Source organism: Haliaeetus leucocephalus, unplaced genomic scaffold (genome assembly GCF_000737465.1).
Source record: "Haliaeetus leucocephalus isolate CR32 unplaced genomic scaffold, Haliaeetus_leucocephalus-4.0 Scaffold143, whole genome shotgun sequence".
NCBI lineage: Eukaryota > Metazoa > Chordata > Aves > Accipitriformes > Accipitridae > Haliaeetus > Haliaeetus leucocephalus.
In genome coordinates, this window is record NW_010972579.1 from 686,254 (window position 1) to 696,432 (window position 10,179).

The window sequence follows — 10,179 nt, forward strand, 5'->3', positions numbered from 1 at the left end:
ATCCAAAACATTTTCAGATGTGGAGCTCGTTGTCAAGGTATGCTGTGGAAATCAAAACGTAAACAAGTCATAATTGTTCAATTTATGGAGTATAGATCCATCAGTGGCTGTTAAGCACTGTTATCCAGGTTTGAGCTTCAGCTCAGAAGTCTGATCTCCTAAATGATACAAACCAGGAAGATATGCCAGGAGAAAGCAGGCTCTGTCTGCAGCACACCCTGTTCTCATACTTTTCCCAGGTTATTGCTTCCTGCCTAGGGTTGGAGACAGAATGCTGGGCAGGATGAGTTTTCTAACTCATACGGTTCTTGTGTGATTGTTGCTTCTTTTGTGATTTACTAACTTAGAAAACAAATTGCTTTTCCTGACTTCAATGTGATGACCTGTTGTGGGTCTTCTGGCATCTTCAGCGACCTGATATTTTGTACCATTACTGTTGAATCCTGGCATGAGGCGATTTCCACATTCAAGTAACTGTGAGCTTATTTTCTGAGTGCACATACCTAAAGTCTAGCCTGGTTGTTGGGATCACTGCCAGGTGGTGTGGATTTTCCCCGTTGAATTAGCTTGAACCCTACAGTACAGCATATCTTTGGGGAAAAAGGACTGTTAAAGAAAAATAGGCTCCAGGGCAGGTCAGCTAGTATGAACATACAACAGACAAGACCAAATAAGAACAGATTAATTTATAGATGCAGGTCTTGAACTAAATTCTTCAAAAGGTGGTAGATCTCTATAGCTCCAAGATGTGAAAGGCAGCCCAACACTTTGCAGAGCTCTTGCTGCCAGCCTTGCAGATCAGTTATGACTCAGCTGAAGGTGTGTTCTTAGGGTGGGAAGAGGCTCCTGGAGAGTTGATGTAAATTTTTTTTCTAGGGATAGGACCTGTTTTGCTCAAAGACATTTTTGGAAGGGTCAAGCCCTTAGCCCAGTGAGGAGAAGCCACCAGGCAGTATTGCGTGCGCTGTGCCTGAGTGGCATCTGCTAGGGAGAACAGGACCAAGCAGCCTGGGCTGCCTGTTAGAGTGAGTGAGCCCTGTTCTTGTTGTGCTGAAGATGCCAGTTAAAAGTACAGGTGCAAAAATCTGCTCTGCATTGCATGCTTCAGAAAGGAAGATGAGAGGTTTGCCGGGGGAACCTATGTAAGGATGTAGCAGTCACTTTGCATTCACTGCACTGCTAATGTGAGGATTTTGATTGTGATGTATGTCTTGAAAGAAAGCTGACCCTTGCTACCTGTCAGAAACAGAGTTCCCTATGTTCGAGCTGTAATGCTGTGCTGGCTCACCAGCTCGTTCTTACTCTGTGCCATGAGAGTGTGCGCAGAAACCTGTCCACTGAGAAGCTGTAACTTTTCTAGCTGGCAGTGGGCTCCTGGGGAAAGGCTCACCTAGGGCTGAGTGGGCACCAGGAGTGGGGTCTGTCAAGGCCGGTTGTAGCAGAGTAGCTGAACACAGCACCCAGGAAACTGCTTTTCCTCTACAATTGGAGGCACTGTGTTACAAGCTGAACTACTCTCCTGGTTTGCAGACCTCACCGCTGCATTAGTAGCTGCCAGTCCTACTCAACCTTCAGCTCGGAGAACTTCTCTGTGTCAGATGGAGAGGAGGGAAACACAAGTGATCATTCGAACAGCCCAGATGAGCTGGCCACCAAGCTGGAAGATGAGCTGGCTGAGAAGCTGGAGGACATGTTGTCCCAGACTCCAGAGATCCCCATTGAAATCTCCACCCAGTCTGACGGGCTTTCAGACAAAGAGTGTGCTGTGCGGAGAGTCAAGACTCAGATGTCTCTGGGCAAACTTTGTGCAGATGAACACAGCTGTGAGGTGAGTTGTAAGTTTAGTTATCCCCTCTTCCTTCTATTGAGTAAAAAAAAAAAAAAAATAAAATAAATGTTATGGAAAGGAATCGGAGGGCCAGAAAGTTGGATGACTGCCTAGGAAATGCTGTGGTAGATGTTCTACAACAAAGCAACTGCTTAAATACCCAGTCTTTCTCATACTTGGCTGGAGGAGTAGACAGGGGAAAGTAGCACAAAGAAAGCGGAACATAATTTGCCGGTCAAGATGAGTGTGATATTGGGAGGCTATCAGGTTTGCAGTTGCATTAAGTGGGATAAAAAAATAGCACATAAAGCAGATAATTAAATGGAATGGATATAAACTGTCTGCCTCAAACTTATCCATCAGCAGCCTTGCTAGCAAAGTTAGAATGATTTTCTTCCCTTTATTGTCTTTCAAGTGTTTGGGAGGGGTAGGGCAGAGCCTGCTGCACCATCTTCTCATAACTCAGTCTGTGTTTGGTAGTGCTCTGACCAGATATTTTTCTGCTGTCCCCTTGTTGGGGTGAGACAAGTGACCTCCAGGGTGATTCTGTGCTGTTGCTATCTCCTGTGTGCTGCCAGTCTCTCCTTCTCTGCTGGTGGTGACCTTTGCCTCTGCTGTTACAAATTGGGATGGTGTGGTTGATCTGCAGTGCGGGAATGTTGCTCAAATCTTCCCCTTTCCTTTTGCTTTGCAGAACCCAGCACAGTTTGGAGAATCAGACTGTGACTCTTCTGAAGGGGAGTGTTCTGATGCCACGGTCAGGACCAATAAGCCCTGCAGCTCTGCTACTTGGTAATACAGATCTCCCCCAAAGCTTCCTGATACTGGCATTTTGATTTCCCTGAGATTCCACTTCATTCCCCTTCATCACACTTTACAGGAAGAGAAGATGCTTCTCCTTCCCACCCCAGGAGTGATTTGCAATAACCTGAATCTCTGGAAAATGTCCAAATGAAATTAATTCTCTTTGAGCATTTCAATCAAGAATGGCAGGGATGTATTTTATTGAATAATCTAGTTACTGTAACATGGATATTTATTTTTTTGACATTTTAACACTTTTTACTGTAAAGAGTGGATTGTATTTATAGACACACAGACTTGTTGCAAAAAAAAAAAAAAAAGTTCAGAAAGCAAGCACATTACAGAGAAACATCCTGGGAGTCCTGCCTGGACAGCTTTGTGTACAAATGCAGGGGGATTCTCTTGCTGCTTTCACAGGGGACCAGGCCTCATGGCCCTGAAGATTGGAGGACAGATCAAGCAAACTAAACCACTCAGTCTTATCAAGTGAGGAAGCATAAAAAGACCTTCTTATAGGGTAACCTGTGAACAAAGCATATTCAGTATAACCAGCTGGGTCATTTTTAATCAGAAGGTGGACATGTTCCTGGAGAAAATTGGTACCGAGGTGCTAACATCCAGGGTCTTCTGAGTCGATACATCCCCAGGAATGTAATAGTGGGTTTTATTTTAGGGATTTTTAGTTTCTTTTTTTAATCAGCATTTTGTTGTGAGATCCTGCAATTGTATTCTAACCTCGTCCTCTCGAGAATTGGTATAAGAGCACTTATTAACACCGTCCTTGCTTCAGTCTGGCAGTGTTGACCTCCAGTTGAGCAGGGAAACCTCTTTCAGATACAGTGTGCCATTTCCCAGTTTACTTCCTCCTCTTACCTCCTGTCTGTTTCAGTCAGTCAAAGAAATCAATCAAATCAGTGTTGGAAAAGCAAGAACTTGCAAACTGTGGAAAGCACATCCTGCAGAGCCTGAGCACTCTTCTGGGGAGGAAACTGGAGATACCTGTACTGGACTTGGAGAAGCAGTCTCTCGCCTACAACAGCATCGATAACCAGCAGAGAGCTGTGTGTTGAGGGGGAAGACTGGGAATCACTGGCCTAGATAAGAGCATCACCCCTGCTCTGTCTCCTTATTCACTGTACATTCTTGAAAGCATTAACAGCTGCCTGCCCTTCATGTCAGGCTTTGTGCAAAACAGGTCACACAGGGAATCTTGATGGTGGCTGTGGCACAGCTGTGTCTTGGGTGCACCTTGAGGCCCCTGTTTCTCCTTCAAGCTGAAACTCTGCAGGTGAAAGTGAGGATAGTACTGGTATGTGACAGGCCGAGGCATTGGCAGATGACAAAAATTTGTTTTCTGATAGAACTCATAGTGCCTTCCCTTCAAACACTACTCTCTTAAATCAATATTTAAAGAGAACAAAATGGTAGAGCACGTTTCCCCCACCCTTAGTTGATGTCCCCCCCTGCAAGAGCTTTCACTCTGCCCTTCCTAGCGTGCTGACTGGCGCCACTGTGCCATGTGTGCGTGGTGCACGGCCGCACTGCTGGGTGCTGCTCTGCAGACTGGCACACCAGCCTGAGATGAACGGCAGGAATGGACCATGGACAGGTACTTCTGTTGCTTTGTTTGTTTACATTTTATGTTAAAATATTGGTTTGAATTTAACTGTGGTAATTTATAGCCTCATGGCAAAATGAAGGAAAATGTCTTACTTATACAGAGAGCAGTATTGTATGAGTTAAATTATCCCGTATTTTTAAATTTTTGTAGCTGGACTACACACAGATCTTAAGTTATGATGTTATTTTATTATTTATTATAATTTCTGTAGATCAGAAGGTTGGCTTCACCGCTAGCACAATTGTAATCTGTTTGTGTGATGTTACCTTCTCCCTGGTTGCTGGGGGGGATGGGAGCAGAGCTGGTCTCAGTGGCTGTCAGTAGTTGCTGCCTCTTGTGATATCTAAGGATGCTGTTATACCAGGGCAGAGAACCTGTCAAGGTTGGTCTGAGAGGGATGGATGCAGCCAGCCTTCTGGGTCCTGTGATATTCCTTGTGGTCGAAGCTGCAATTTGCTCCTGTTGCTGGTAGAGTTGGCAGCCCCTGAGCTGGTGGGGAGTGGTGATCAGGGAGCGAGTGGCTTTTGAATTGATGAAGAACTGTCACAAGACCCCCTGGCAAGAGCATCCAAAAGGACAAGCGGAGAGGAGGGCAATTGCTCTGGGCAGCGGGTACGAGATCAGGGATGGCCAGCAGTGGATCCACATGGTGGATCACCCATGCAGGACCAAACAGGCTGCTGGAGAGGAGAGGGCATGACCGGCTCACCCCTGCCTGCAGCAGCAATACTCAGCTCTGGGTGCAGGCAGAATGCCATGGGGAGTGAAGCTCTTTCCTGGCTTGTTTCTTGTTTCTTCTCTCTTCCCATCCCTCTTTTCTCCTCCCAGATGTTCTCTGTCTCTCGGCCAGTGGCAGGAGGAGGTGGCAGGGCCAGAGGTGGCTCTGCCATTGTGGTGTGAGAGGGGTTTTGGTGTGGAAGAGGTGGTGCAGATGGTTACTCAGGGGGGCTGGAGGCTGCGGTGCAGGAATTTAGCAGTAGAGAACTGTGTGCAAGTAACACGCACACAAAGAGGAAGACCAAACTATTGCATGAAGAGAGGTTGAGAACTACCATCAAATGTCCCCCACAGCAGAGGATGCTAGGCCTTATGCCCCTGGAGAGACTCTGCCACTCAGATCTGGCAGGCTTCCTGAGCTCCCACAGGCAGGTCCGTTCGCTGCCTGCAGGCTGTGCAATGTCAACCCAGTCCACAGCCCTGCGGTGCCCACTGCCTGTGGGCAGCACTGGTGTCCTAGGGCAGCCCTGCAGCAACAGGCCCAAAGCAGAGCTGCTTCTGGCTCAGGCCTGTCAGCATCTCCATGCAGGGACTTCAGTCTGCAATGATTCAGTCCCTAACAAAAAGATCCCAGAGGGGTTTTGGTAGCTCTGGTCTTTGCTTAGAGCTCCTCCACCACGTGATGAAGCTCCTCTGGGCTTGCAGAGAAGCGTAGAAGCTTTGATGTGTAGGATTTTGGGACCCTTCTGGGGCAGATGTCCCGGGTGTGTGCTGATTTTTCCCTGTCCTTGCCTGGGGACATGCTGGCCCATTCTGCAGCCTGTAAAAACAGAGCTGAACCCTTCAGGTTGTCTGCTGCCACACTTAGCTCTAGTTTCTTTACATGCCCAGGTCATTGCACTGTTACAGTGCAGCATTGCTCCTCCTAACTGCTGCCTCCTATGCAGCATCCCTCTGGGACTGCCACTAGGGTTCCCCCCCCTTGCCTAAGCGTGTAACCCTGTACCTGAGGAGATGTAATCCCAGCCTCCCCCTGCACACACATCTCGAGCCCTCGGCTGTGTGCGGGCAGGGGTGGCTCAGCAGCCCCCCATGTTCCTGGGACAGTTGCTGTCAGTTCTGCAGGGGGTTATATAGGCATTTTCTGTAGTGAAACCCACACAGAATTGCACATAGATGTGACCTCCACATTGCTGTGTCGGCGCCTCTGCTGCGGTTCCTCGCACTTACTCTCCTAGCAGGGTATGGGGCTGAGAAGCGTAAATTGGCCTGCTTCCTCCTCACAGTAACACCACATTTGCAGGACAGAAGTAAACCGTGGGTTCCCTTTTCAGCATCCCATCTACCCTGATCCAGTTCTCATGGCTGCTGACAGCTCCTGAACACTAGCCTAGATTTTCTCCCAGAGCTGAATGTTGCCTTTCCCACTGTCGTGTTAAGTAACCATTTCATCTTGGCCCTGTCCAGTAGTGTTCATCTCTTTCCTCCCTGCTCTGTGGATTCCTGATACAAACTTGATTTTTTTTTTGTATTGAACAGTGTACAGTGATGGAAACAAGAACGACTATCAAAGCAAACAATGCATGGAATAAAAAGCCAGTGTAATTCAATGCTTTTCAGGCTTGTCTGGTGATCTGGGAATGGTTTCTCATGTACTTTGGGATAATGTCATGAAGCCTTTTGATAACTAACATGATGTAGCGAGCAACTTGTTGTTACCTGTCTCTGAACACAGCTGAACTGGAACTACTGGGAGTTCCAAGTAGCAGGGCAGAGGCTTGGTCAGACACATGTAGCCTACCAAGCACCCAGGTGTCCCTAAGTGTTGGCTTTTGCTCTTGTCAAATGAGTGATTTTTGCAATGTGATGTGGGGGATTGAATCTGCAACCGTTACTTCTCATCCTGGGAACCTTGCTGTCCCACTCAGTTCCAACCCCGCTGGTGGGGAGGATGCTAAAATGGATGGAACATTCACTCTGTCAGCTTCCTGAGTGCTCTGGGGTCTCCCATCTGCCCCGTTCCATGCCAGAAAGTTTACTTTGTCCTCCGAGTGGAGGACAAATTCATGGAGAGTAGAGCAAGGAAGTGCAAATACCAAAAACCCAGGAGCATAGTATCATCTTTGGGGGCTACTGTTCTGCAGCAACTGGGACAGAGCCTACCTGCTTATTTGGAAATCTAGTTATACATGAGCAAATGTGTAGGTTTAAGGGTGCTTCTCAAGGACAAATCAGCCAGGCACATCCACCCCCACCCCCCCCCTTAGTCTTTGTGGGATGAGCAGCCACTGACAGACCTCAGAAGCAATCTTGTGTGTTCTGACATATGGATAATACATACAAGCAGCTCGTAGCTGGCCCCAAATCCTGAACGATTTTGCTGCACGGTATGCTTAACATCTGAATGACAGAGGAAGAGCCTTCTACAGCTGTGCAAGCTCTCCTACAGAAGGTGCAGGGACCCTGAAACATCATTACTTTTTTCTCAACTTGGTACTTATACTGCTGCACCTAACAGCACAGAAGTGCACAGTTCATCATTTTAGGCCAAAAATGCTAAATAAGTATGGGTTTGGAGAGGGCAGGGGGAGGAGGGAGTAGGGTCTGCCTAGAGCTGGGAAATGCTGCTACTGGAGTGGTGGTGAAAAATAGCTGCTGTTGCAGCTCAACACAGCACCGTATGCTATGGTGCCAAGGGATGAGACTGGCCAGAAAACCAGCCTGCCTCACTCTCAGAGCAGCAGCTGTCTGCTGCCACATCAGTCACACCATCAAGACTAGCTGGGCTCACAAAGCTGGACTTGGTAGGAAGTGCAGGAGCCCAAGGGAAGCCTGTGACTTGGGCTGGTAAGGAGACCACAGGGAGCATGGTGCTTGCCCCCCTGTGTTCAAGAGCTGGGAGGAACTAAGGGGTTCTGATTTGCCTTCCTCACAGGATGCTAATACTCTTGATTTTTTTTTTTTCCATTGCTAATACATTTGCAGTGGGCTGGCAACGCCCTCAGCTACACTGGAGGCACAGGCTGATTTAAAGGAAACAGGCAAATTAACTGAAGTGTTCACAAAGCCCCTGTATAGCGCTCTCCGTGCAGATACATGCACAGTTAAACATTCATTAAAAATAAGAACTTTACACCTCCTCTTAGACAAGAAGAACGATTAAAAACTGAAATTGTCCTTGGTCCACGGTGGCAGTGAGCATGCAGAATATAACCCCCAGGAACAGAGACCTGCAGCTTTTATGAGGCAGTCCCCCAACATCTGGGGCACCTGAGCTATCACAAGCTCTTTTTGCCATTGAGTAACTGAGCATGCTTGTCTTCATCCAGCTTCAAGTGCTTCTTGCTGTATTTCTTGATGAGGGTCCCTGGTATCAATGCTGCCACAGCCATCGCAAGCAGTTTGAGCAGCGTGTCCCAGGAGAAAATGGCATCCAAAGAGGTGATTTGTGACAGAATGGCTCCTGTCTGCACACAGATGAAATTATACGGTGTAAGACCTGGAAGAATCAGAGAGAAAAAAAAAAAAAGCCTGTTAGCATCCCACCCAGGTAAAATTAGCTCAAACATGTCCTTGCCCAAGGCCAGACACAGGGGTCTGCGCTCATAACAGAAATAACGGGGTGTGATTCAAAACTGCATTGGCAACACACACATATTTGCAGAATGCTCCAAGACCTCCAATTATAAGGGCAGCACAAAGGCAAACATTTAAATGGGGCAGAGTCACAGCTATGACCCTGCTGCTCTACCTTCCCCAGCTCAGTATGCTACCTGAGGCTCGGTGACAAGGAGAGAGGCAATGTCACGCTGCCCCTCAGACAGCCTCCCCAGGCCTTACCGATGAGAACAGAAAAGAAGAACTGGGACACAGGGATGTTTAAAATGGGAGCTGAGAGATTCAGAAACCAGTTTGGTGTCATGGGGAACAGCCTCAGGAACAACAAGAAGAAAAATAAGCAGCTCCTGTTCTCTTCTACCTGCCAAGAGAAACGTTCCAAATTATTTCTGCTCTTCAGACAGCAGTAACATCTGAATGGCCACGATACTAAAGTGAATGTAAGTTTTCTTCTAACGTGCTGCAACATAGCATCGGTCCAGAACTGATGAAAAGTGGCAGCTTTATGTATGTATGTTCGGGAGCCTAATGGTGAGCCAGGTCCTTCCATGCAAGTGATGAAAATGGGATCTAACCCGAATGAGAGATTGGGAAGTCACCAGCAGAGCCACCTCCAGCCATACAGTGCAGCACAGGATGGGTGGAGGCAGGTCTTGAGCACAGGGGCTTCCCAATTAATCCATTATCTTACTTCTGATTTTTCTTGGGATCTGGGATTTTCCATGCACCCCCTTTGCAAACAGCCTTGCTCCCAAGAGAGCAGTCTGCTCCTAGATTGTGTCAGAGGTGGCCCTTAACCGACCTGAGGCATCCCCTGCATGTATTCATTTTCTTACTAAGTCAACCGAAAAAGGCAGCCTCGCCCAGGGGCCATTCTGGGCGTCTGCAGAACCATGGCTGCTTACCTTTCTTTGCAGCAGAGCCACTTTATCAGGAAAGTAGTAGACGACAAACTGCTTTCCGAACGCACCAGAGAGCAGGTAGCAGAAGGTCGCTCCCACAGACGTTAGGGCTGAGCACAGCACCAGCCCGGTCCACGGCCCGAACAGCGCTCCAGCCAGAACGTTCTGCCAGGGCACAGCACCGAGTGAGAGGGAGCCTGGGGACACGCACACGCAGACACGCGTGTCCCCTCAGCCTGGCTGCCTTCGGCCTCAGCCGCTCTGGCTTCTCGAAGGCATCGGGCAGACCCGTCTCCTGTCCCTGCAGAGCTGTGACTCACCCAGCAAGGCACCGACCTTGCACCTTGCCCCAGCAGGCAGGTCCTGGTCCGGGACTGGGTGCAAAGGGCCCCTCTGAGGGCTTCGTACCGGCTCCCGCCCTGCATTCCCCCCCGGCCCCGCCGCCGCCCTCCCGCCAGGCGGCCGTACCAGGAGGCTGGAGCCGGGGATGGCGAAGCTCTGCTTGTAGAGGTAGGCGGCACAGAAGAGGGCCAGCGCCGCGCCCCCGTGCTGCCGCTCGTAGTCCCGCAGCGCCTCGGCCAGCTCCCGCAGCTCCTCCAGGTCCGACGGGAACCGCAGCGGCCTGGGGCGGGGAAGAACACGGGGAGACCGGGAGCACCGGCCCGCCTCGCCTTCGCACCGCCCCCCCC

The 10,179-nt window shown here is 49.1% G+C and overlaps 2 protein-coding genes across 5 annotated transcripts in view; one reads left to right on the top strand and one right to left on the bottom strand.

Annotated features, from left to right (window-relative positions):
* The window catches only part of MAP3K13 (mitogen-activated protein kinase kinase kinase 13), an 84,415-nt gene extending 77,971 nt beyond the window's left edge, over positions 1–6,444 (top strand). For 2 of the 4 annotated variants that reach the window (XM_010561154.1, XM_010561157.1), the window contains 3 exons: positions 1,531–1,828; positions 2,523–2,620; positions 3,522–6,444. In XM_010561154.1, the coding sequence (XP_010559456.1) occupies positions 1,531–1,828; positions 2,523–2,620; positions 3,522–3,702 (577 nt within the window). In that variant the 3' untranslated portion in view covers positions 3,703–6,444. Of the gene's footprint in view, positions 1–1,530; positions 1,829–2,522 lie in introns of all 4 variants that reach the window. The other 2 variants (XM_010561155.1, XM_010561156.1) reach the window with 2 other exon arrangements.
* A 1,557-nt stretch (positions 6,445–8,001) lies between these two features.
* TMEM41A (transmembrane protein 41A) overlaps positions 8,002–10,179 on the bottom strand; it is a 2,540-nt gene continuing 362 nt past the window's right edge. Inside the window, exons 2-5 of the mRNA XM_010561277.1 lie at positions 9,959–10,112; positions 9,494–9,655; positions 8,811–8,949; positions 8,002–8,469 (exon numbers count right to left, since the gene is read on the bottom strand). Of these exons, the coding sequence (XP_010559579.1) occupies positions 8,249–8,469; positions 8,811–8,949; positions 9,494–9,655; positions 9,959–10,112 (676 nt within the window). The 3' untranslated portion in view covers positions 8,002–8,248. The remainder of the gene's footprint in view (positions 8,470–8,810; positions 8,950–9,493; positions 9,656–9,958; positions 10,113–10,179) is intronic.